This window comes from Rhipicephalus microplus, chromosome 5 (assembly GCF_043290135.1).
Source record: "Rhipicephalus microplus isolate Deutch F79 chromosome 5, USDA_Rmic, whole genome shotgun sequence".
In the NCBI taxonomy this organism is placed as follows: Eukaryota; Metazoa; Arthropoda; class Arachnida; order Ixodida; family Ixodidae; genus Rhipicephalus; species Rhipicephalus microplus.
The window spans coordinates 98,964,408-98,991,302 of record NC_134704.1 but is presented as its reverse complement, the minus strand read 5'-3'; the positions used below and the strand labels follow the sequence as shown (position 1 = coordinate 98,991,302).

Below are 26,895 nucleotides of genomic sequence, written 5' to 3'. Positions count from 1 at the left end.
TCAATTCACGTCCCGTAATATCAAACTTGGTATAAGTGAAGCTACCGAAACGGCCGCTAGCGCATCAGGAGCGTGGCATGTATTCATGTTCTTACATGACACGCATGTCACGATTTTTATGTTAAGGTCTGCCGCTTATGTTCGCCATTGAATCATGCCATACCATACCAGTTTCGCAACATTCCATGTAAACGAAACCACCGCAAGAGCAGCAGGGACATGAAATGTAAATCTTGACATTCGTGACATACATGTCATACTTTTCATGTTATGACTAGTAAAATATGTTTTTCATACAGTCATGTTATGCCATACCAAATTTGGTACCGATACCATTATCGAAACGGCCAGGAGACCTGAAAGTATAGGTGGTTAGATAGATAGATAGATAGATAGATAGATAGATAGATAGATAGATAGATAGATAGATAGATAGATAGATAGATAGATAGATAGATAGATAGATAGATAGATAGATAGATAGATAGATAGATACACTCGAAGTCACCGAAGTTCGCTAAGAAATGCTTCGTGTTTAAAACACTTTAGCGAACAGTCAACAGGGCGAACTCTCTCGTAATCACATCATGGGCTGTTGCTAACATAATAAGCAGTAAACACTTGGGTGCATTTGCTTCATTACACTTGCATCAGTGGACAGAAAGGCTGGCACGCGCAGCAAACACGTTTAGTGGGACGATGTATGGCCTTCAAGCAATAGTTCCTGAAAAACACTTCAGCGAACAGTCAACAGCACGAACTGTCTCGCAATCACGTCTCAGGCTGCGTCCAACATGTTGAGCGGTAAACAGGTAAGTGCATTTTCTTCATCAAACTTGCGTCGGGGGACGGAAAAGCTGGCGCGAGAAGCAAATAAGTATAGTGGGACGCAGTATGGCTTTAGCTTTTAGCGTGCTCACAGTTTGACGACAGCCAATGTCTGGTTATGCATTCATGGGCTCGAGAGATTGCTTTTGTTAATTATTAATTTGTTCCTTGCCCTAGAGGAGCAGTATCCTTATATGTGGAGGCAACTTGTTTTTGCCAGTTCCTCACGACAGCTGCTTGACATCGAGCGGCCATGCTAGTGGGAAGAAAAGTGGAAGATGCGTTGGGCATAGGATCAATCGAACGTTCTGCATAGTCAACGTGTCCTGCCTTAATTCTAATGTTCTAGGTATGACTGTAGCCGATCACTTTGACGAAGCCACTACATCGCTCAAGAAAATGCTCGACGCACCGCCTTCCAGGACCAAGTATATAAGTATTTTTTTTCATTTGCCTAAAATAAACAATTAAAACAAACCACTTGTGCATTTTGAGCCTAAAACTCATTGGTATGTGAAATCGACCATTACTAGATCCAGTGTAACTGAATATTTCTTGAAATGCTAAAATAAGTTATCAGCTAAATAAGTTAAAGCTTCCAAAACTTCATTTTTTTCTCAGGGCCACTAGGAGGGCCTAAGAATAACATTATTGAGCAAAACTTTGAGGTTTACGAAGAAGGCATCCTAATGCGCGCCTGAAGGAATGGCAGGTAGTACTTCCGAAGCCAGTCTCAAGTGAAGTGTGTAAGAACTTTACTGGACATGGTATAACTTTATTGGAGTCCCAAGGTACTGATACTTCGGGAAGCCGCATGCCTCTATGAAAAAGCTGGTGGCTCTACCCGTGATGGGAACGGAAGTTCCGTGGCAACTTCACGGGCCCTCTGGATGGGATGGAGTTGTGTGTGAGGAAAATCCTCCAAGTGCCCCTTCGAGATGGATGAATAGGAATTAAGGACTGGACACAGCCAGAGCGTGTGATTCAAAGTACTTAGTCATGGCCGGTTAAGAGCAAGACTTCGAATGGTCGGACTTTATTATATTAAGCGATCGAGGAATCGCATACGAACATGTTTGCAAAAGTCGAAGCTTGCCACAGCCTGAGGCCTGTTAATTTTACAGCAGAAGGAGGGGGGATTTTTTTTTTGGCAGATGGCAGTGGGAAACAATTATGTGACGGGCATATAATAGATCATTATAGCTGACGTCGTTACGAGCCTAACTATCCATGTTGGCGCCGTACGTGAAATCGCGTCCGATGATACGAGCCCTGAAGCTCGCGAAACGACCGCGAGCGCATCATGAGCGCGGCATGTCGCCATGTTTTTATAGGACACGCATGTCATGATTATCATGTTTGCACTAGTCATACACCTTCGTCATTCGTTGGCGTCATGGAACACCTAATTTGATAGATTGATAGATTGATTGATTGATTGATTGATTGATTGATATGTGGGATTTCACGTCCCGAAACCACCATATGATTACGAGAGACGCCGTAGTGGAGGACTCCAGATATTTCGACCGCCTGGAGTTCTTTAACGTGCACCTAAATCTGAGCACAAGGGCCTACAACATTTCCACCTCCATCGGAAAGGCAGCATCAGCAGCTGGGATTCAATACCACGACCTGCCATAAACACCATCTTTGGTATATGTAAAACTTGCAAAATGAGCGCGAGCATACTATGAGCGTAGCGTGTTGTAATGTTTCACATGACACGCATGGTTGTTTTACATGACACACATAGTTACATGATTGTCATGTTTGGCAGGGTCAGTTGCCTTCGCCGCCCGTTCGCGTGACGTAATACCAAATTTGGTATATGCGAAGCTTGCAAAACAGCAGTGAGCGCATTATAAGCGTGGGATGTAGTCATGTTCTTACATGACGCGCTTCTCATAATTATAACGCTTGCGCCAGACATGTACCTTCATCGTCCATTCACGTTCACAGTACCGAATTCGGTATATGTGAATCTAGCGAAATGGCCGTGAGTGCACCATGAGCGTGACGTGTAGTCATGACTTACATAACATGTATGCCATGATTTCAACGTTATGACCTGTCACTTATGTTCGCCATGTAGTCATGTCTCACCATAACAGCTTTGCGATATGTCGTGTGAACAAAACCAGCACAAGAGCAGCAAGTTTAATAAAAGTAAATCATGACATTCATGACATACGTGTCACCATGTCACCAGATAGATAGATGTGACATACGTGTCACCAGATAGATAGATAGATAGATAGATAGATAGATAGATAGATAGATAGATAGATAGATAGATAGATAGATAGATAGATAGATAGATAGATCTGAGGGCATTGCCCTCTTTGAGACCCTATCTTAGATTAGTAACGTGGGATACAAGTCTTAGTTCATCACTTACCTCTGCAGTGAGCTTGTTTGGCCTTCGAGTTACAGTGCCAGTATCAATACTATGCATTTTTATCAGCACGTGTGCATACCCGAATGAAAACCTTTGCACGCATTTGAAGCGTCCACAGGTACTAATAATATATAGAGTTTTAAGCGTCAAAACCATGATACCATGACGAGGCACTTAGCGATACGCATGCCATCTATGCTCCGGAAGTTTGGGCCATCTGGTGTTTAACGAGCTTTGCAATCGCACAGTGCCCGGGCCTCTAGCACGTTTCACCTACACAAAAATGCGACCGAACTCATGACCTTCTGGCCAGTAGCCGAGAAAGCATGCATTGTTGGTGAATTCATATTTCTCAGGAGGACAACACAGTAAAATTCGTACACTATATCCTATAATAATAATAATAATAATAATAATAATAATAATAATAATAATAATAATAATAATAATAATAATAATAATAATAATAATAATAATAATAATAATAATAATAATAATAATAATAATAATAATAATAATAATAATAATAATAATAATAATAATAATAATAATAATATATTATTATTATTATTATTATTATTATTATTATTATTATTATTATTATTATTACCACCGGAGCAGTCCACACTGTAATACTGATCAAAGTTCTCAATAAAGTTGAATGAAGAGGATGTTTTGTCTCCACCCATCTGGTGGCGACAAAACATACCCGGAAAAGAAAAGGGGGATGTTTAATTATTCTTTAGGTCAGTTTAATTAAGACACGTGAACTCCCTTTAAATATTGGTATACTTTTTCTGAAGAGTCGATGGGAAAAAAGAGAGTTTACGCGTGTTTTTAAAGAGAGTCACACAAGCATTTTGTTAGCACTGGCTGACAAATGCAAGCGATACTTTTCTTCTTGGAGTGTTAAGACGTCACCTGAAAGCACCGACCACTATTGATTGCAAAATATATTTTTGCTTATTTTGTAATAATATTCACGTTTTTCACATTGCGACAAAACCTCTTGTGGATAGTGGATACATAATATAGCATTCAAATAAAAAGGTGCGGAAAGATACGTATCCCGGAAGACTTTGAAAAGTCGCAGCTTTGCCGCAAACATGATAGAAACGTGATAGCAACAAATTGCAGATGAATGCAGATGAACGTGCTGGCGAAAAATTGGAAAGTCATGCACAAAATGGCAAGCAGATTGAAACGTGCCCCGCGCTTCTTACGCAGAAATGGTGCCTGAAACGTACTCACGAGAACAGATGCACGCGAATAAGCGTCTCAGTTGTTACTTGACTGTGTCTCAAAAAGCGCACCCTTTTCGGAAACGGAGACCATGCAACAATCATTGTGACCTTTGTGCCACCGGTAACTACAATACAACAGAAGCGTTCCGGTGAAAGCCCAAGACCAGCCCAGACGTACGATTGTCCCCACCGTGAGATAAGCGTACGCAGGAGCATCCGCCCTTCCGTCTCTTTGCAGGTCAACGTACGCGTGGGAGATGAGAGCACGTGCCGCCGCATCATGACAATGTGGCGACGCGCGCTAAGTGCGCCATCTTGCAGGTAATGCTGAAAACACAATAGTCCCCCCCTCCCCAAGACGCCCGTCAACAGCGGTAAGTGCTAGATATAAATATCTTGCCGTTTGAACGTTCAAGGTGGTGCTCCTTCGTAGCTGAGTGGTTGACGCCTCGCATTTCAGATGTCTCACGTTTGATTACTTGCACCGGAGTCTTTTTCTGGAATACTTTTTTTTTCTTTGCGTTTTCATATATATAGACAAGTATACATACACGGTGAGTGACGCCGATGCCAGCGGCAAAAATTAGCCGAGAATGTTCATATAACTGCTATCGCAATAAAGTATACGTCACAGGCTTGAACAGAACGATGCCATTGAAGGACGAGACAAAGGATTCCTGTGGCCATAACGAGACGAATTTCTTCGTTAAGTCTTTGAGTTTGTCATCCGAGTTGAAGCGTTTCCCTTTGAGATATTTCTTTCTCGGGGGACTGAACACATGAGTATCGTCGGCGATGAATGGTGGCCCGTGCAAGATCTTCTGTTGTCTGAAAGTGGTTAACGTCTCATCGTTCTCAATCACCCACTTTTGCAATATGAACGCCATGCTACCCTCCCACGCACTGCTGTGGCAATCTTACAGCGCTCTTCGTAAGACCATCTGCTCACCCCTGAGTATGTGGGCAGTCCCGCATGTTCTCATCCTCTGCTGAAACTCCAATCACATTCTCAGATGTCTCACTACGTTCTCCAATAGTGTCGTATAGGATCTATGTTATTGGCCACGTTGCAACGTAATGTGCCTTTTTATTTGAACACCCCATGTATATTAAAACTGTATTTTGTGTGTTCAGATCTCCTTTTGTTGCATGACATAGCCATTTGTAATCTCAATATTCAAATTCTCACCTTTAGCGGGCGGTCAAATGAGCAACGCATTTATATTCGTAGCAAATTACCATTATATTTCGCAACGTCTAAGTTGTGTTCAGCGAATTGTGCAAATCAGGAAGTTTTAGCCGCATTATTTTTATCGCCAAATCTTGAGTTCGTACGAAGGACAAATGTTAAATGAAACCGTCAGCACGTTCAAAGAAGTGACCGCATCGAAGGTACTTTGCACATATACACCTTTTGATCTTGCAGAGCAAGATGAGAGCAAGCATTATTACTATTGACAGACTTTCATAACGGTACTGTGAAGAGGAACGATATATTAGAACGAGAAGCAGGAATATGTTCAAAGCAACCTATACGCTAACTCAAGACGCTATCAATTCAAGCTGAAGAGTGCTTTCGCTTGCGCAAAATGTAAATAGGTGAATTCGTTTGATGTCCTTATATGACCGGTATAAATACATAGACAGTAATAACTTGAGCAACTTGGTTTACACTCGAAGAAAAAAAAACTCGACCTAGATCTATACTAGACATATTCGCAGGCGGGCATTTGCTGTGTTTTGGTTGGCCACATGCTCATTTTTTCACGTCATTTCATCTTAACCCGGAAGCAGCTTATTAATGCCACGCCTTACACGCCTTACACGCCTTAAACGTTATTCTGAAGCCATAATTTCCGTACGTATTTTTTAGAGTTATCATGTACTGACATCGCTAGAACAGTTTCTGATAAATGAGTGCCATGCACGCTAGGATTTCGTTCTGTTTACTTTCAAGTGACCATTTTTTGTGAGGTCCTGTCAATAACAAGAACCCGAGCATCCCATGACGGGGCCTGAGAAGTGGCATTATAAAAAATTTAACTATAATATTTATTTCATTAACAAATATAAAGAACTGTGCAATAAACAGTAATGTCTTTTTACTGTTGCCCTAAAGTGTGCACAAGCTAGGAGGTTAGTGCGATGCCTGCTCTATGCGTTTGAATGCCAGATTTTCCAACGGAGCTTCGAAACTTCGCGAAGAGCAGCAAGCATGATGATGATGATGGTGAGACCTTAAACATGCCTCAGACCCACTCGGAGGAATCGGTGAACAATTGGTTACATGGTGTAGTGAGACGTTTTCAGTATTGACTATTTATGACTAAGAGAAAGATGACGTATGCAAAGCAAAAAAAAATGCTTAATTGTTTTGTTTTCCTTCGTACGAGACAGTATAGTCTTGACACTGTAGTCTTCATCTTCACATGTGAGCTGAGAGTGAGAAAAGTGTTTTATTTAAAAAAAAAAAATGGAGACGGGGGTCTTCGATTTTTGCAATTCGCGTTCGATACTTACCATTGTGTAGAGTAAAACTGAATCAACACGTTAACCCTAATGAAAGAAATAAACGTACATTGTTAACCGATTCTATTTAATATATATATAACCACTATGATTGCTATGTGAAGGAATTAACTGTGGCGCAAAGCAACCCATGGGGCAGGAGCTAATTTTGTTGGTGTGTGTCCTTGCACTACGACTTTTTTTTCTTCAGAAGTCATGAACCAACTGGCCCAAAAGAACGTTCTGCTATCAAGTCTGACTTTTCGCATGGCTCTGACAAAATAATTCCGCCCAATAAGCGGATAATGGTCACGATAAAGTAGAGTGTGTAAAACCAGGAGGCAATGAAAAAGTAAACAAAGCAATGAGAAATCACTTCATCTTGATCGGAATAAAGCTAGGAATCGGTAGGTTTGTTTCAAGGGAAAGAAAACATATAAAGCCTAATTAGCGCCACGGTATATCTGAGTTTCGGGTGAAGTTGTCCGTCAAACATAAAACAACTCCGCGAATGCTGAAAGCCAATGTTCCAGATCTTTAGACAAACAATAACGAAGATAAGTGAATAAAAGTACTTGTTCAGCAACGCTGTTCCAATCGAATTTCATTGTTACTTCTGATATGGTTGTTTTTGTGCTTTTCTTTTTGCTACCACTCCTGTAAAAGCACTGCAAATGGTCAACAGTATGTTAAAACTAAAAATAAAAAAGTACTTTTCACCATCACGTTAGAATAAATGTCTTCCTTCGTATCGAGAATCGACAAAAAAAGAACAAAGATCAATTGGTGCATTGTTCCAAATAACTGAAAAAGAAAAAAAAAATGTAGCGACGGGACTGCGTCATCAACGCCGAATCCTGCACAAATTAAAATGTTTGCTGCTTAAAAATATCTCGACGACGACGTTGACGAGATCGCTAGTGCCACATCAGCCCCATCATCATTATTGGGAAGCCACAGAAAAAGCTGCCCAACAGTGGTCCTTTGACGGCTATTTCCCAGTGCTATTTGATTTTGTTCGCGGTCTAGTTTTCTAACTGGCAGTTCGGGACACACGGTTACTCTACTGGAAGCGGACAGGAGAGGCTGTTTCAAACACTGCACCGAAATATGAAGGTAAGTTCACAACAGTGCTCCTGCGATGGGATTATTCTTTTTAACACTGCTAAGGTGTTTCGCATGCCTCGTGCTAGTGGCTGAGTGTTGCAACGCTAATGATTACGTGGCAGCGAGCAATTAGCATCGAACTGCATCTGATAAAGGGAGGTATGCAAGCACAACCAGCTTTAGTGACACACTCATTGCAGTCGCTAAAGTTATTCGCATGTATTGAAACACAGCTGCCGCGAACGAAACCGAAGACACCGCGCTGAGGCAGAAAGGAGCTTTGCCGCATATGGGCTGGCTCCTGAAATCCGAGCTTCGAGCTGTCCGCTGCTTTATTCATAACAAGAACCCGGTCCGCAGCACAAACTAAGTTAAGCGAGAACATCTTAGTCAGCAATCAGCGTCTATCGCGCGCGTATATATATATATAACGAGTTCATCGGCTTACGCGAACGTGTGCCCGTACATATCTCAAAACAAGGCACGTTTCCTTGTTGCGTAATTACTTGCAAATAAGACAGACTACTAGCCTGTCGTACAATTCAAATCACGTGGTGGCCTCTGAAGAAGCTCAGTGGTTGTCGTGAAATGAAAAAAAAAAAGAAGTTACATTTTTTGTGTGCTGCATAATATGCTTTTTTTTTCGAATAAACGCCGACTGAATTCTGCTCTTTGGCCCTGGTATTCTCTGGTGGCTGTCCTCACTATCGAGTAAATCTAGCAGGTTCAAGTTATTCGGTTTAAAAACCAGCGACCCCACTTGATGGGAGAGCACGAGCAGCATATAGCTGCGGCAGCTGCATTTCCGATAGAGGCGGAAATGTTATAGGCCCGTGTGCTCAGATTTGGGTGCACGGTAAAGAACCCTAGGTGGTCAAAATTTCCGGAGCCCTCCACTACGGCGTCTCTCATAACCACATCATGGTGGTTTTGGGACGTTAAACCCCAAATGTCAATCAAGAGCAGCATATTCTCTGCTCGCCTCACTCTCTAGATTCTTTGCCTGACTGCCCAGATTATTCAATTGTCTTGAAGAACAAAAGCATGGCGTGTTTCCTCTATAACTTCAACGTAGTGTGGCATTTGAATACGCAACAGTAGCGCCAGTGTCAGTTTTGTTTTGGCAATAGGCGCCCGCATCGCCTTCACTTGTCGCCGCTATCGTACGCGGGGGTGGTTTGCATATTCACGCTTTGATTGTGAAAGCTCCAGCACTTATTCCCTATAGCTGGATGTTGCTGTGAGAAAAAAAAAGTACCTTATTTCGGAATCTGGACACTCCAGATTATGCAAGCCGACAAGGAATCAGATTATGTTAATGTAAGCACTGCAATACCTGTGCATTATCCTGCGTAAACCACTTGAGTGACGAATTACCTGCTTTAACCCTGCATACTATAACACTGAGCATGTAGCTTGCCGGCAACACGTGATTTCTTGCCCAATAAAGCACATCGGAAGGAGTTTACCGGAAGCAATAGCTGTACTTTTTCAGCTGCAAACACACAATACGTCTGGTTTCGCGAATCTGAACGGTAGAGGTAAGCCAAGTTGAACGCTGGTGAAGAGTTAACGCAATGCTTCACCCAAAAAGACAACCAGCTCAAGCATAAACTACGAGATAACCTCCGGCAACGCGCCATTTATTGCCGGAGCAAATCTCGAAGGCCATGGCTGAATGGCCGTATTTGATGCCACCCTCGCCTGAGGCACTGGCTGCATCCATATCGGTGCCGCGTTCGCATTTAGAACACATACGGCACTGAGAATCGTCTCTGTGTTGTCCTGCTCCGCACTTCGCGTCGTCTTTTTTTAAAGGAAGGTGTGTAATAATATTCACTATCTGAACACCAGCGGCTTGACCTTTCACCGAGTGAGAAAAGCTGAGTTATCGCTCTAAAATATTGGTCTGGATACATTCAACGACTGGCAAATTTTGAATAATGCATTATTACAAGCGACAATTGGTGGCGAATTCATTGAATATTTTGGTTGTAAGTGCTCATTTGTGTTAATAAGGCGAAACATGGCATCTTGAATTAGCAAATTTTGACGTTAAGGGCGCGTTAAATAGGGCGGTAACAAGGAAGACACACACGAAAAAATTTGTGTGTGAGTTCATTGATATTATTTCGGTTGGTCTATACGCCTTTTACTTTAGAACAAATCTTGGCCACCAGTCATATGCCTTCTGTAGTGGCTTGTCAAACTTTAGTAATGCCTCACAATTTCACGGACATCCATTGCACTAGTTGTCCGTACGAATGAAGCCACAAGAGTGGCACCATACCCAAAGTTGCAGGTAAATCAGAAAAATGCATAATGTAGGGCGATTTCGGGAATATTCGTTTTTTACCTCTCAGACAACCATGTGGCTAAAACTACGTTAGTACGCCATAAATCACCTTAATTTACTCGAGTGCGGGATGTTGTACGAAGTGATTACATTCGTTCTTGCATGTTTTACTCAAGAAGTATTTGTGAATACCCCGCGATGTAGCAACGGTTATGAAATTAAGTAATTACCGTTGACGGTCATGACAGCACAATTCTGTAGAACGTGAAAGAAAGTAATTGTACTTTTTGACGTAGTCCGATAACGCATCCAAAGTATTCCCATTGGCTTAAGCAACAGAGAGTGCGTTGGGAAAAATTTTTTATACCTTTAAAATTGGCGTAGTAAAACTAGTTCAATTTGTCTAACTTAATAACAGCTGTTTCCCTTTGTTATTATTCATTTCAGTGGTGGTGGCTATGTTTCTGTACGCAACTCATTCATGTTATGGTGGAATGAAGGTGTTGTCGAAGAAGAGCAGGATATATTGCATTTTAGATGAATGGAATCTTCTGCATAATTAATATATCTTGATTTAATCTCGGTTATTTTCGCAGTATAGCAAATCCGCAAAACACTGTTTTGCAGCAGCAACTCCGCTGAGCAAGTTTCGCTCGCGGTGGTTCGTGGTAGGGTGCCTATTGGAGCAAATGGCATGCTGGCCGTCTGGTCGATAGGTTTTTTGTCTGTTTTATTGCGATAGCAATTATAAGGACACTCTCGGCTGGATTTCGCCACCGGTGTCGGCGTCATGCATCGTATATGTATACGTATCTATGTATATGAAAACGCAAGAAAGAAAGATCTGAATTAAAAGACTCCGACGTGCGGAGTCGAACGTGGGACTTCCGCATCGTGAATGCGAGACGTTACTCAGTAAGCCACCGACGCGAACCTCCCTGACTGTTCAAACAACACGCTATTTATATCTACCACTTGCCGTTGTTGGCGGGCATTTCGAGGAGGGGGGACTATTGTGCTTCCGCGTTATCAGCAAGATGGCACAATGAGCGCGCGGCGGCGGCTCTCATCTCTCACACGTACTTTGGCCCGCGACAAGGAGGGTGGTGGATTGATGATTTCTCGAGCACCCTCGAGAAATACAACAGAAACAGGAATGTTTCTGTTGTAGTTCAATTAGCAAATTCACAAAGGGCACACAAAGGTCACTGCAATCGTTCCACAGCCTCCGTTTGCGAAAGGGGCGCGCTTTTCGAACCCAGCGATGTAACAACTGAGACCCTTATTTGCGTTTAACTGTACCTGTGAGTACGTTTCGTGCGTAATTTGTGCGTGAGAAACGTGGGGGCACGTTTCGACCTGCTTGCCCATCCGCGCGCCACCTTCAAATTTGTTGCTGTCGCGTTCATTGCTTCGCCTTTGTGGCAAAGCTGTGACTTTTTTCTCCACCAGACTAACACGATGCAGCAGGACGTGACACTGAAGAAGGATAAAGACACCGGCGTGAACGTGGCAGTAAAAGTCGCGTCCAAGCAGAAAATCGCTGGTGTTCAGGGCGACGCCAACGCGGGTGCCGAGGACGATGACGAGGACGCGACCACCACGAAGTTCAAGGACAAGAAGAAAAAGAAGAAAAAGAAAATCAGGAGAAAAGCCGAGAGTTCTTCGAGCTCTGATGACAGTGACTCGGATGGAGACCGATCCAAGTCCAAGAAGAAAGCGACCGCGGGGGTCAGCACCCGGATCAACATATTCACAGGAGCTCAAGGACCTCAGGGCATCGGTATGCAGAGTGGCATGATGGGACCCAACATGCTGTCTAACATGGCAGCGCCCCTTCCCGAAATCCAGCAGCAGCTACCCTTGCTTCCAATGTTGCAGCAAGTGCCGGTGGCACCCAAGAAAGACAAGAGCAAGCGGTCGACAAAATCTGCGAGGTCCAAGAGTTCTCAGAGCAAGCAGAGTGCGCCAGGAATGCCAGCGGTGATACCACCTGCCATGGCGGGCCTCGTTTCCGGTCCTGACGGCCAAGACGTACTCGTCATTCCAATGCCTCCGGGCCTGAAATTGCCACCGTTCGGAGCAGGAGCAAATCCGTGAGTGCTTCATTTACTTTGGGTACCAGTTAACGGGTAGGAACAGAATAGTACTGACACGTCAATTTGTTTTTTTTTTTGCATCAAACTAAAGACCAAGCTGTCAAGGGCCTTAAAATGTGCTAGTAAGCATTAGTGCGCACTAAAAAAGCAATTAGAGTATGTCCGTTTAAAATCAATTTGGTTTTTCCGGTGTCCTTATTTATAAGCCATTGTATGAGTTTCATGACATGTGCTTGTGCAAGAAATCAGTGCGGTTACTCCGTCTGCGACATCGTTGTTGATACACAAGTTCAATTTTGAATGTGTCTCGTGACGCACATGCGGCGAGTTTGTTATGGTGGTTTACGCAGCCGCACTAGTGCATTAGGTCATCCCAATTCACATTGTAGCTGGACGTCACAATAATGTAGATGCCAGGGCATGCGCCATGAGAAAATCTGACCTGCATTTACTGTGCTTCAATCAGCGCAGAGCCAACTTTATGAAGCGGAGTAAAATCACATTAGAACGTTCACGTCAGTACCCGTTTAACCCGTTCAAAAGCAGTCATTCTAGAACGTGCAGATAACATATTCCATGAATTGCTGCAGAAATTATACAACTCGTTTAAAAAATGGTGACTCAAATTATACTTAGAAAAGTTCAGTAATGCTGATTACCCTTGCGTGATAACACTCCAAGTCGTAGCGAAGCACTATGTCTGTGTACTGCGCAGTTGAGCTACTGGTGCCGGCCGCCATTAGACATATCTTAGACGTCACTGGTGCGTCGTACCACGATTGCTCATTGTTCCTGAATGACCCATTTACAATTTTTTTTGTAAATATGAATAGACTTCCGGTGGTGCGACAGTCTATGGCGTATATATTTGTGTTGGAGAAGTTCTAAAAAGTTAGGGCGAAATGAAGGGAAACTTTCGTAACCAAGATATCTTTGTTTGTTCTGGTTGCTTGCATAAATGAAATGTAGAACCAGGAAATTTTGATACCTTTAAGCTATTCAACAATTATTACGTAATAATGTTCAATAATATCAGCCATATGGCACAGTGTAAGCAAAGACAAATCAAGCTCCATTCTTGAAAAGCACCAACGTGTGAGATATGTCTAATGGCGGCTGGCACCAGCAGCTCAACTATTTTGGTGCAAGCTGCCAATACATTGCCTGCACTGAGGTTATTGAAACGACCATCCTGACGCACCACATTGCATACGCAAGGTTTACGACGTCACTTGTTAATGTATGAAGCTGCAGAAATGACGTCAGGACAATCTATCTGTACCTGTGCGAGAAGTTGCGCGATAATTTGCAGCGAATGGAAATAGGAACAATTCACAACAAGCATTATTGAAATAGTGCTTTTCTGATTAACCTAATTGTGTTTATACAGTATAGCCCTAAGATCCCCTTTTAATGTCACAACTTCGGGATCTGTGCATCTTCAGAATTATACAATGATGACCTTGCAAGATTACTAACTTGAACAAGCTCAGGCGTTCTTTTAATCAATGATTTTCGCGGTTTTCAGTGTTGGCGTGTTTCAATATGTATGCTATCCCATTTATTATGCAGTTAGCAATACAAACACACATCCAGCCTCAATAAATAGTGACCATCCAGCATTGGCACGCTTTTGCAGTGTTCGTAAAACGACTCCGTGCATGTTGTCAAAAAGTAAAATAACTATTTAAAAATTGCTTCAAACCCCTCCTCTTATTAGTGCTTCTCTGAGATATCAATTTCTTGCGCAGACCATGAATTCACGAATTTTCGATTTTCAATAAAGACGAAAACTTTTGCGGTGAAAAAGAGGACATATGCTGTACACCTTTTTTATGTCAGGGGTCAATAAGAAAGCTGCGCACATCTATTCTTGAAGTTTCCCGCACCAAGCTGAATTCAAGGCTTTCAAACTTCCACAATGGAAGGCTCTGCGTGCTATGGTTACTTGTGCCCGAATATACAAGGGGTGTCAAAAGAGTTATGCCACTGTTCTAGGTGTTTCTATATTAGCGTGGGAACTTTTGTCCAAGACTGAACGTCTTTCCTCACGTGGCGCTTTTACCAGCGAGGTCTTGGAGAACTCACTGTAAAGCTGTAAGCTTGGTTCTTTTGTACTGTGCAACCGAAAGTCAAGTGTATCTGACGTCAGCGTGGCAGATCCCAGTAGTTGTAGAAACCATGGGAATCATTCTACTATTGAGTGCAGAAAAAAGGTTCGTATCAAGCTTTCTGTGCCGATATGTGTCGAAATATTTTTAGTCCTTGTCGCTTCACCACTCCAGATATGCTCAACTAACCCCCGTATTGAAGAACGTCGCCTCTCAGCACTCCACCTTGACTTTAAAGTGTTGGTGGCCGATCCACTTTTAGGGAGAAATGTTCGCTGCATACGAACGATAGCCGGCATCAATTTGTGTATTCACTGACGGCTGGAATTCAACTACAAGCTTTTTTTTTTGCAATGCAGGGGTAGCTCTGTAGGATGGAACACTGGGCGAGTTTGCAAAGCTTCATTGCGACCACAGCACGATTAAAATAGCGCCGTGTTGAATCCATTTCTTTGCCTGTCATGATTGCCAGTGGCACTGAAGCAACAATTACTTTTTCGAAGTGGGTTACCAGTAAACAGTTTACGAAAAACGGTACGTTGATAGTGCGACGGTAGCAGAAGAGGATAAATGATAAGTACTCTACTATAAAAAAATCACAGTTTCGTCGCAAGGGCAAATCAGTGAATCCAATTGCAACAAATTGAAATAATATATACGAAGTAAGAGTTGCAGCTACCTCTTTCCGATCTGATCTAACCTAATTAAAAAAAACGCGGGCTGAAGAGACTGCAGTTGCTCCAGGGACCGAAGCAGTTTTTGCGCTGTCAGTCGTCTGAACGTGGTGTGAGAGCACAGCATGTTTACGAGCCGTTTCCTAATAGACACATTTAGGTGGGCGTACGTAGCGAGACGACGTACGCAGCACTGCCGCGGGAGAGAACTGCGCATGTGCAGTACGTAACGCATCAATTCAAGAGATTCGCACGTACATTAAAAAAAAACGTGGCGTGCGTAAACGTGACGAGGCGAAGCGTACGTGGCATGACGCTCTCTCGATATCTCGATTGATGTAGGAACTGAAGAGCGAAACAGCAGCGACGGCGTCGAACGCAAAGAGCAACAAAGCCGGCCCAAACCGAGCATATTTTATTTTGAGGGTTGTTGTTGCGCTGCTACCGCACGAGGGCGCTAACAATCACCCAAAAGCTGTTTTATTTTTAAGAAAATACGTTTAGTTGAACCAAACGTATCGCGGTACAGTCAATACGGTGAACTAAAAGTGTCGTTGAGCGCTTCGCATTCAGCGTACGCAACGTATCGTGCCACGAACGTAGGCCCAACTAAAACTATCCAATCTCTGCCGAGATTTATGCACACGCCCCTGAACAGCCGCGTTCTTATGAGCAAAGTTCACAGTTACTGCTGGAGTGACGCAGTTCTCTTCCCCTTGGAGCCCTTTCCATGCTTCTTCGCGGGTAGTTCCACCTTTGCTTAACGAACCGTCGGTTTTCTGCCGCATACGCGGTGCGAATGTTATCGCATTTGCCCTTTGTGCGACTGAGACGTCCGGCTCCTTCGATCTCTGTTTCGGCTGTGCTTGTCCGCAGCACTAGCTCGCTTTTTGCGAAAGAGCACTCAATACGCGGACGAGTGTTATCTATTTAGACCTTATACAGAGCATCAACAGTGACAGGTAAAGCCTGCTGAGAGAATAAGTATAAATATTTTCGCAATAATACCTCATTTCTCTTAATGTCAGACAAAGAATTCAGCGTCGCAAATTCACGGTAGCGTATTTTGTACAAGCCATGACAACACCTGAACGTGATGCAATGCTATCGTGCGTGGAGCCTCAGTGCTCAAATGATACCAGATTGCCCCACGCAGGCTTTTCGGTTCTGGATTTCCTTTTGCCGACCCTCATCAGCTGGAGCAGCAGCATCCCAAAAAGAAGAAGAATAAGAGCAGTGAGGCTAGTGAGAGTGCTGCCGCCCGTAGTGTAGCTTCAAACACAACGCTTGGCCAGGAGCGTCCACGGCCCATGGTGGCCACGGGTTATCCAGCGCCCGATGCCATCGCTGGCGTAGGAACTGTCGTCGATGATGCGGCTGTCGAGGCTGTACTGCAACATACCCAGAAGGCTATGCCACCCGGAAAGCGCCACATGGACGCGCCGCAGGGCGGAGATTGGGAGCCCTCTCCGTCCGCCGTCACGACCAATGAACTGGACCAGCAATCGACCACTGCGCAGGTGGCCAGTGACGCATCACCTTCGTGAGTTACAGATTTATTCGATTTCAATATTTTTATCAATTTCCAGGTCTTACCTAGCTCGATGGTTAATGGTAGTATTCGTGCTTATTTCGTTATTAGGGCTAAATCTTAGATTATTCACCAAATTAGAAAAGCGACTGGCGTCCCGCGTCTGGGACCCACGTAGGCGGCATCAGTGCGAGTGACAATAAAAATTATCAACACGTAATGACGTAACCAAATGACCATATCTCGATGTCTCGGGTCACCAAAAGTTGTCACGTCATCAAAGCGTCACTATGGCGTCACCATGACGTCCCATAGCGCGACCTCAAATTCTGATTTCGTCACATGACATCAGTGCTTCTTCAAAGGTGCATTAATTGCGAAGGCGATGCGAAGCGAAATGAGGCGCGCAAAGTTTACAACGTTTCTGATGCAGCAGGCGTTTCAGTTGCAGAAACCTTTCGAAAAGGAGCGCGGTAGGTTCAATATATTGACTGAGAAGAAAAAGATTGTTTGCGCCTTTGAGTATACTGAAACGGATGAATAAGAGACCCCGTGAGTTTTATATCAGTCAACCAATAAATCAGTCAATAAATAAATAAATAAATAAATAAATAAATCCAATCTTTTTATTCCTATTAAATATGTAAACACAATGGAGGTAAAATATTTTGAAACGGCTGAAAGGGGACCTGGTGAAATACCTCCTCTCCTTCCTTGCGTTTCAAAGAAATCAGGTTTTACCCACGACAACTGCCACCACCACTAGTAATATGGAAACTGCGAGGCACCTCGCCCGTAGGTCTAGTGGCGAAGATACTCGGCTGATGAGCCGCAGGTCGAAGGGTCATATTCAAGCTGCTGCGGCTGCATTTTTAATGGAGGCGAAAAAGCTGTAGACCCATGTGCTCAGATTTGGGTGCATGGTAATGAACCCCAGGTGATCGAAATTTCCGCAGCCCTCGACTACGACGTCTCTCATATTCCTATGGTGGTTTCTGGACGTTAACCCAACTTACCATCAACAATGTCTCACCCTGATATGTGAGACATTGCCCGGATGTCTGATGATTTACTCGCACATCATGAGTTACTCGCACGTGAGTAACATGTTGCTGGCACGTCAGGAGCAACCGTGGGGTTTCGGGATCTATCCAGAGACCCAATGGTGCGCTGAAAGGTTCGATTAGTTGTGTATAAAAGCCGAGGCACTTCTATGGTCAGCAGATTACCGCCGGTCGGAAACTGTGGTCGCTGCTGTCAGTGTACGGCTCCTATTGCTGCTACTTTAACTTTTCATTCACTGTGCCCAAGTTTGCCCAATTAATCATATCGTCTTCAACAGCTCGGCAGCCACCTTCACCGCGAAGAACACGTCACAATCTTCTGTGGGGTATGACGTGCCAGATCCGCGATATGATCACGAGGGACGGCCTGGAGGAGGACTTGGCGAATTTTGAGCAACTCAGGTTCTTCATTCTTTTCAGACACAGGGTATACATAGTCGTGTACATCACTTGATTTTGCTAAATGTGTCGCCTGATTGACTATCAAAGAGCCGGGTACAGAGAAGGTAGGGTAAATTGAACATGCTACGTAATAAATGCGTCTGCATTCAACTTTACTTTGCATTGAGTAGTGCTGCCCATCACCAATTTGCTCGCTGAATGCACTACCATGCTCGACTAGTTGTGTAATTCGCCGTTTTATGTAAACCCAACAAAAGAAATTTTCTTCGCTCGAAACGAATGCGAAGGCACAAAGTATCTCTCGCCTGAAATTTGATACTGTTCACAAAAAGCCAAAAAGTAAATAATTTCAGAGTGAGTAAATACTGAATGCAATTAAAATAGGAATAATTACAACAGAAGACATGAATCCAGCAATCGCTACATTTTATTGTTGCAAGAGAATATTCATTACATTGAAATAACGTCTGTATTCGGTGCATTCAGATGACGGACCAAATCCTGATTTAAAGGTGCGGACGCTGGTCCCGTGATCTCACATCAACGATTATCCTCATCCGCAACTCATTCATAGGAATCGCGGATGAATGAGCTCAGTCTGTTCTTTGAATCGAAATTCTATCGGCAGAACACCCCAGTTCCGGATAGCTAGCAAGCTGGCAACCCGCACACTTTTCTTCCGCTGAAGCCGCACGCCTGTCCACCTAGTTAATATCAGCGCCGCTATAGCTCTTAGATCTGGTTATTTCTGGCTACCTATGCTCGCAAGATCTCCTTCAACATATCTATCACTTCTAATGTGAGCTGATTGGTGGGCTGGAGAATAAGTTCTCACTTTAATCAGGGCAGACGCCGGATTCTGTGACGGGAAAATGGTGCTGTCTTAGAACACAGCCAATGTTCCAACACTGATCATAATCAAGACGCAAACCAAGAGATGGAAACACAATGGCAAGCAAGTCAATCTGCACTGTCGGTACCTGTTATCTGCAAAAAAGAAAAAAAAGAGCAGCTAAAAATATAAATTTTCTAAAAAACTAACTAGAAAGAACTCTGGCGCTGCAATGTGCACGTTCAGCGACCTTGGGAATGATGGGTAGCACAAGGATTTGCCTCGTCTGCATGCTTGCTAACCTCAAATGCACTTCATGCTTTTTTTACCGTTGCGTTTTTGGTCTTGTTTCGAAGAAAATAACGGACCATTTAGAATTTCTTGACCAGACTTCAATTGGTGAGCCTATAAAAGAGCAAGATATATATAAAAGGTCAAGCCGAACATTTTCTGATTGTCATCTAGTTACTAAGCAACTCCAAGCCTCGTAAAGCCAAAACGGAGCCAAAAGAACGAAGATTATGCAAATCCGTGCATGACTCATTTTCTTGCTCCCTGAAGTACTGCGCATTACAGCTCCCTTAGACACTAACGAAAGAGATCGCTTGACGGATTGATTTGTTAAGTTTAACATCCCAAAACCACCATATGATTATGAGAGAGGCTGCAGTCAAGGGCGCCGGAAATTTTGACTACCTGGGGTTCTTTAACCTGCACGCAAATCTGAGTACACGGGTCTACAACGTTTTCGCCGCCATCAAAAATGCAGGCGCTGCAGCCGGGACTCGATCCCATGACCTGTGGGTCACCGATTACCTTAGCCACTAAACCACCGCATCGGGACGACAGAGTTCTCTCTTGTGTACTTATAGAAAACTGCATGGCTGATATCGACACATGTCCGTATCCTCCCTCCGTAAGCGGGGCGTCGAAAGCGACTGGAGCGATGTCAGTCTTTTTTTTCGTAGATCTCTGCAAAGCGCATTAATCTTTCACACAGCCATTGCGCCAAGAACAATGTTTTCACGGCTACCAATTACGTTCCTTGACAATGCCCGACGAAGCTTGGCGACGTTGGCGTTCTGTGGCTTCCATGTTACTTAATACCCTGAAACATGTGTGCTGGCAGTGGGCTTAGGTGAGCGGAAAGGCTGCGGTCGATAGTGATCCGGCTGTTCGGCCCTAGGACTCCGGTCTTAGTGTAGATGCGTCTGCAGGCGCCATCATTCGCGTATTAGTCGTCCACGACTAATGTGGATTCGGTCACTCGTCTCAACACACCATTAGTCCGCAGCGGTGGAGCATTCAGCAGCCGTGGCCGGGGCCACGGCTGCTAACCTGAAAGTCGCTAGTTTTATCCCGACTGTGATGGTTGCACTTCAGTGGATGTGAAGTGGTAGAGGCCCGAGTACTGTTCTGATTCAGTGTACGATAAAGAACACCAGGTTGTCTAAATTTCCGAAGCCGTCCACTACGGTGTCTTTTATCCTCATATCTGTGTTTCGAGACATTGACTGATTTGATTGATTTGTGGGGTTTAACGTCCCAAAACCACCATATGATTATGAGAGACGCCGTAGTGGAGGTGTGTTTCGAGACGTTAAACACCAGGTATTAATATTGAGTGAACCATTACAAACTATTTTTCATAGGTGGCATCAGTTAGTATGAGGCACCAATTACGAGCATGTTGGGTGTAGCGCAATCCATTCGGCTGATGTAGAGCGCGTAGCCAGTTCCCGACCCGTCAACTAGCGAAGGCGATCGGTTCCGCGAAGGCGAACGCGGAAGACCCCGATCATGGGAATGAAAGGAGCCTCCTTTGTTCGCATGGTTCCCAAGCGGAGCCGTCTAAGTAATCGCCGTTCGGGACTAGAAGGAGAAGGCTTACTCGGAAAAGTGTCTAGCAAGAGGCAGGTCAGGCGCCACCGTCTGAGTTTAGGCTATTGTTGGCATGCATGCTTGTCGTTGAGAATGACGCGGGGACTTGACCACTTGGCTGACCGAGACATAGTGGCGGCAGGGAAACGACCATAATCTCCCCCGCTGTTGTTAGGATGTCGGGGCGCCTCGCTGTCGCATGCACACCTGGTAAGTGCACGGAGCCCAACGGTGTACCCACCACTCTTAAGGAGGCTTCTGGGAAGCAACAATTAATGAGAGAACTGACGGGGCTCGAGCGTGAGAATGGCTGCCGACGGAAGTCGGCCGACGGAGGCAGCACGGCCTGGCATGGGAGAGAGTGTTACACGCGCTGAACCTATCTCTTTGCGTGTTTTATTTGGTTACGTGGTTTTTACTAATGTAGTGCCTGTTATGAAAGTGTTTCTGCGATTGGTTGTCATGATGCAAGTCCCAGCATGTGATTGGTTTGTGTAAAGACTGTTTGTTCAACCGAGGGTTGAAAAGAGGATGTTTCAATTTGAAATGAGAGCGGATGTTCGGGCTTGGACTCGGGCAGTAGCCTGAGGCTGCACTAAAGCGTCTCTTCACCGGACTACAGCTCTTCCTTCGCGCTGCCACCGTGCACTCGAGTCATCGAGGGGACCCATTCCGAACCTCAAACATCTTCCCTCCTTAGCTAGTGTTGAAGCTTGTCGAGGAGGAGGAAATTAACTGGCGCAATCGACAGGATGTGGAGAGCCCGCAGCGAGGAAGGCGCTGAAGTCCGGGAAGCTGAGAAGACGCTCACCGCTTCGGGACCTGCTGTTGCCCTGCAAGAAGCAGCATTGACATCTGGTACGAGCCTGCCGGTCAACATTGGAGCCTGGAGTTTGGCAGCGCAAGAGCACTGCGCGTCATTGAACGAGAGCAGAGCTAAAGGTCGTCGTTGAGCGACGGACTTGCCGGAGAGGCGCTGCAGGTTGCTGGTTCAGGAGCAGAGCAGCAGAGACAGTCAATGTGAGTCAGCGACAGAGGTGATCGGGCGGAGTCCTGCTGCATTGGAAGTGGTCATCGCACATAGCGTTGGTGACGAGACGGACGCAGTTTCAACTGTCAACTTAATCGGGCGACGCATCACTGCAAGGTGAGGCCTGCTTTGTGCACTCTCGGGGCCCCCCAAATTTGTTTTTACTGAATGCACTTGCGTTCAGGCACTCTCTGGGAAATGGCGGACTCAGATAAAGATGCGATAGAAGATGACAGAGTGAATAAATCGGATCGCACCCGTAGCTTGAGATTGAAGTTTTAAAGCTCAAGCTCGAGCTAGAAAATATGAGATCGTCGCGTGCCTTATCAGAGGAGCCGGAGAACCGGAACAAGCAAACCAGTATCAGAAGGTATGCGAAAGAGCTAAAGGAAGTCCTTGGGCGCATGCCCACTGATGAGCCTATGATTCCCGCCTGGTTCAAGAACGTGGACGCTCTTTTTGTGGTGCTGAGCATTCCTGAGCAAATTCAAGCAATTCTGTTGCCATTTTTAACTGACAAGATGCGGGCTGCATTTCCGATGGGGGCGGAAATGTTGTAGGCCCATATACTCAGATTTGGGTGCACGTGAAAGAACCCCAGGTGGTCAAAATTTCCGGAGCCCTCCACTACGGCGTCTCTCATAATCAAATAGTGGTTTTGGGACGTTAAACCCCACAAGTCAATCAATCAACTGACAAGATGCGTACGTTCGTGGCCAATCAGGCAGAAGCTCGGGTGATGCCGTACGTGGATTTGAAGTCTAGAATGCTGAACGAACTGAGGATGACTCCGAGCGAATACCGGCGAATGTTTGTGGAAATCAAAAGACAGGAAGGCGATTCGTAGAGCCAAGTGATGGCGCGCCTGGAGACCATGTTCACCTACTACGTTAGAAGTAGAGAAGTGGAGACATTTGAAGGTCTTCAAGAGTTGCTTATAGCTGACAGGCTAAAGCAGGTAATGCCAAGTGATCTTCGCTCACTGGTCATTCAGCAGGAAGTGAAGGGCTGGCTGAAGGCCAAGGATATTGCGGAGTTGGCCACCAATTTTGAAGAAAGCCTCGACAACAGCAGGCAGACTAGTTACCGCGGTGCAGGACCACGAAATTCAATATATGGGCCGCAAGGCAAACTATTTACTAGAGCGAATTTAAGCCGTAATTCGGGAGCGTGTTTTGGCTGCGGACAACGGGGCCACTTTCAGAGAGATTGCGAGCCCTCTCGTGAGACTGCTGCTATTACAGCAAAAGTTTCATGCGTAGCTTCCCAGAATAAGCGACCATTTGATAGCCGAGCCACACCATCGCGACACTCTGCGGTTATGAAAAACTCCTCCATGAGGGATCTGCAGATTCAGATCCTCGTGGGAAACAAGCCAACTTTCGCACGCGTTGACTCAGGTGCGGATGTGACAGTGGTGCGTGAGAATGAAGTGTCCGCTGATATTTTGGGTCAGAGTAGGGCCACAATAGAGCTAACCGGCGCTTTCGGGCAAGGTGTGACCGCGCGCCTAGTGTGGGTACCTCTCAGACTCCCAGTCTCACCAGGAAGTGTTGCTGAGCCGGTGAAATTGCGATGCGCGATTACCGATCAGTTGGCTTCGAGTGTATCCATTTTGCTTACACCGAAAGATTACGAATGTCTCCGTCACCAACGGCAAAAGCAACTGAATTGTCTAAAGGAGCGCGATGCGAGGGTGAACTGTGTAAAGCGGGAAATTAGACAGGAGCAGTATTCACCGAGGAGGGAGCCAGATCATGTGCCTCGAAATTTAAGCCTTAGCGCTAACGCCGTGCAGCGCACAGTGGAGAAACAGGACGGCCGAGCAAAGGAGGCGCAAACGATTAAGTCTGCTTCACTTGTAGAGCAGGGGGAATTGAAAAATGCCGCCATATCCACGAAGTGAATGATGATGAGTGGGCGAAGCTCCGGAGGTAAACCAGGTAAACCATGAATCCTCCGTACATTTTGCCCACTCGATTTTATTGCAACGCTCCCCCTAGCGTACGTCGCCGCACTATATCGAACGATGACACGCGCCATATGTGGCATCATTCCTATTTTATAACACCTCGCATCTTTCATAATCAACTACACGTACCGCCGTCTAGTTTATAACATCTTGCATCTTTTGGACGGACGGACGGACGGACGGACGGACGGACGGACGGACGGATGGATGGATGGATAGATGGACGGACGAATGGATGGACGGATGGATGGACGGACGGACGGACGGATGGACGGACGGACGGACGGACGGATGGACGGACGGACGGACGGATGGAAGGATGGACGGACGGATGGATGGATGGACGGACGGACGGACGGACGGACGGACGGACGGACGGACGGACGGACGGACGGATGGACGGATGGATGGATGGATGGATGGATGGATGGATGGATGGACGGACGGATGGACGGATGGACGGATGGATATGGCTGTCTCTTTAGATCGGGCGGTGGCTAGCGTAATACTTAGAACTGAACGAGAGGTGGCTACATACAGGGGACGCACAGCCCACGCCTTAAGGAGCTTCGCTCCTAAATGTCTCAAATATGCGGCAGAATGTGCTATTGTGGACATCGAGAGGCTTTGTCCATTCGATGAAAATCCTCTCTACGGAGAGCAGAAACAAGATGATCCACTGGCTGATGTGTGGCATCAGGTGAAAAAGGGGTCGCACGTCTAAAGAACTGATAGAAAGCAGTTAGACCGGAAGCAGCCACGCCATTCAGTGAAACCACAGTCGTGCCGAGACGTAGTGTTAAAACACAACGACTCTTCCGGTGGTAAGTCATCAGGGAAGATGAGGAAGCGCGTTAGCGCATACTTTGCCAAAAGGCGTCTGGCGTTGGGTTTTGGCAGTAGAACGAGGGGGTTCTATGTCTGGCGTATTCCCCGTTCAAAAGGAAAGGTTGTCAGGATGGGACCGTCACGTGTGCGACTCAAGATTGAAGTGGAGCCGTAAATTCTTGGAAGGATATAACTACCGGATTTTTTTCGAAGGTATTTTTGTTCTGCGTTGTCTTTTTTTAGTTTTGAAACAATTTTTTATGCAATCGCCGCGGAGAGAAGTTATTTAAGTAATTGGTTTTGCGCTTTCTTTTTTTTTGGTGTTTAGGTATGGCGTGTTATCGAAGAGTGGTGAAGACATGGTGAATTGCTTTTAGTGAAAAGTCTGTTTATTGGTAACGGCGGTTCGAGAGTGTTGAACACGCTGCCGTGCAACGTAGAGGCACGGGTAGCGTTTAATTGAGGTAGAGGGCTTGGCGTTGTTTTCTAAGTTGACGGCAACCAACCCCAGCAAAGCTTTTTGTTTCGCCACAGACGCATCGAAAAGGGCAATTAGAGGTTGCCTCTCCCAAACGATAGGGGAATGGCAACGATCAGTCGCATTCTTCAGTAATAGACTGAACCAATCGCAACAAGAGGCGTCCACAGTTAAATAAGAGGCGAATGGGAAACAAAAATTGTTGTTAATTAGGGCACAATGAGTGAGGCTGCTGATGCTCTTTCGAGTATCGGATCATCATTGAAATCGGTAATTGCAACTGTTTAGGGGCAATGGGATGTTTTGTCTATTTCATTTGGCTGAGTTTTTGTTGTTTTTATTGATATTGTCACGTAAGAGTGGGGGTAGCCCGAAGACAGGAGACCGGGAGGTTAGTAGAAATAGAAGGAGGTCCGTTTATTTGGCGGACTTGGGCCCACTAAAGGAAAACAGACACACCGGCTTAGCGGGAGGCGAACAGCGCGTTCGACGGCCGTCGGGTAACAGAAAATGTCCCACTGGAACGCAAGGCGCGTTCGACGGCCGTCGGGTAACAGAAATGTCCCACTGGAACGCAAGGCGCGTTCGACGGTCGTCGGGTAACAGAAATGTCCCACTGGAACGCAAGGCGCGTTCACCATCCGAGATACAGTCGCCGTAGCGTCTGGCGCTATCTCGTTATCAACGAATGGTCGACGTGCGGGCCATGATCTTCGCAGATGGGTCGCGGTGCATCCTGGACCACGATAAGGCCGCGTGCCGGCGGTATCGGCATGCGCAACACTATCCGCAATACGCCTCGCGGCATTGCTCCCCTCCTCAACGTAAGCATCAACCCGATGCTTTGTTTAAAATGAAACCAAAACAAAAGGACAGCCTGTGCGAAAGAAAATGGCAAATAAGCACGAATCACGCACACATAAACAAAACAAGAGATGCAAACATGGAGCCTCCTTTAGCGCGCATGATAGGGCTTCAAACGGGCGACGTGTACCACTTCTTGTCGTGCGCGGCGTCATTGGGGTGAGCTAGCCCCATCAGGGACTACTTCATAGTCCACTTCACCCACTTAATGGATGACTTTGTATGGGCCGGAATAACGGCGCATGAGTTTTTCGCTTAATCCTCGGCGGCGAACGGGCGTCCAAACCCAGACTTTGTCACCTGGCCTGTATGTTAAATCGCGTCTCCGCAGGTTGTAGCGTCTTGCGTCGTTTCGCTGTTGGTCTTTAATGCGCAGACGAGCAAGCTGCCGGGCTTCTTCTGCGCGCTGAAGGTAGGCGGTCACGTCTAGGTTGTTTTCATCGGTGACATTAGGCAGCATAGCGTCCAGGGTAGTAACGGCATCCCTCCTATGGACGAGAATAAATGGTGTCATTTTAGTGGGCTCCTGCACCGCGGTGTTGTAGGCGAAGACCACGTAAGGCAGAATTAAGTCCCAGGTCTTATGTTATGTGTCCACGTACATAGCGAGCATATCGGCAATGGTCTTGTTCAAGCGTTCCGTGAGACCATTTGTCTGCGGATGGTACGCAGTTGTTCTTCGGTGATCTGTATGACTGTAATGTAAGATTGCCTGAGTAAGATCAGCCGCAAACGCTGTTCCCCT

General features: G+C 45.5%; 1 protein-coding gene across 1 annotated transcript in view; it reads left to right on the top strand.

Annotated features, from left to right (window-relative positions):
* Nucleotides 1-7,871: 7,871 nt before the first annotated feature.
* LOC142817327 (uncharacterized) overlaps nucleotides 7,872-26,895 on the top strand; it is a 45,590-nt gene continuing 26,566 nt past the window's right edge. The window contains exons 1-3 of the mRNA XM_075894364.1: nucleotides 7,872-8,097; nucleotides 11,837-12,480; nucleotides 16,425-16,811. Of these exons, the coding sequence (XP_075750479.1) occupies nucleotides 8,092-8,097; nucleotides 11,837-12,480; nucleotides 16,425-16,811 (1,037 nt within the window). The 5' untranslated portion in view covers nucleotides 7,872-8,091. The remainder of the gene's footprint in view (nucleotides 8,098-11,836; nucleotides 12,481-16,424; nucleotides 16,812-26,895) is intronic.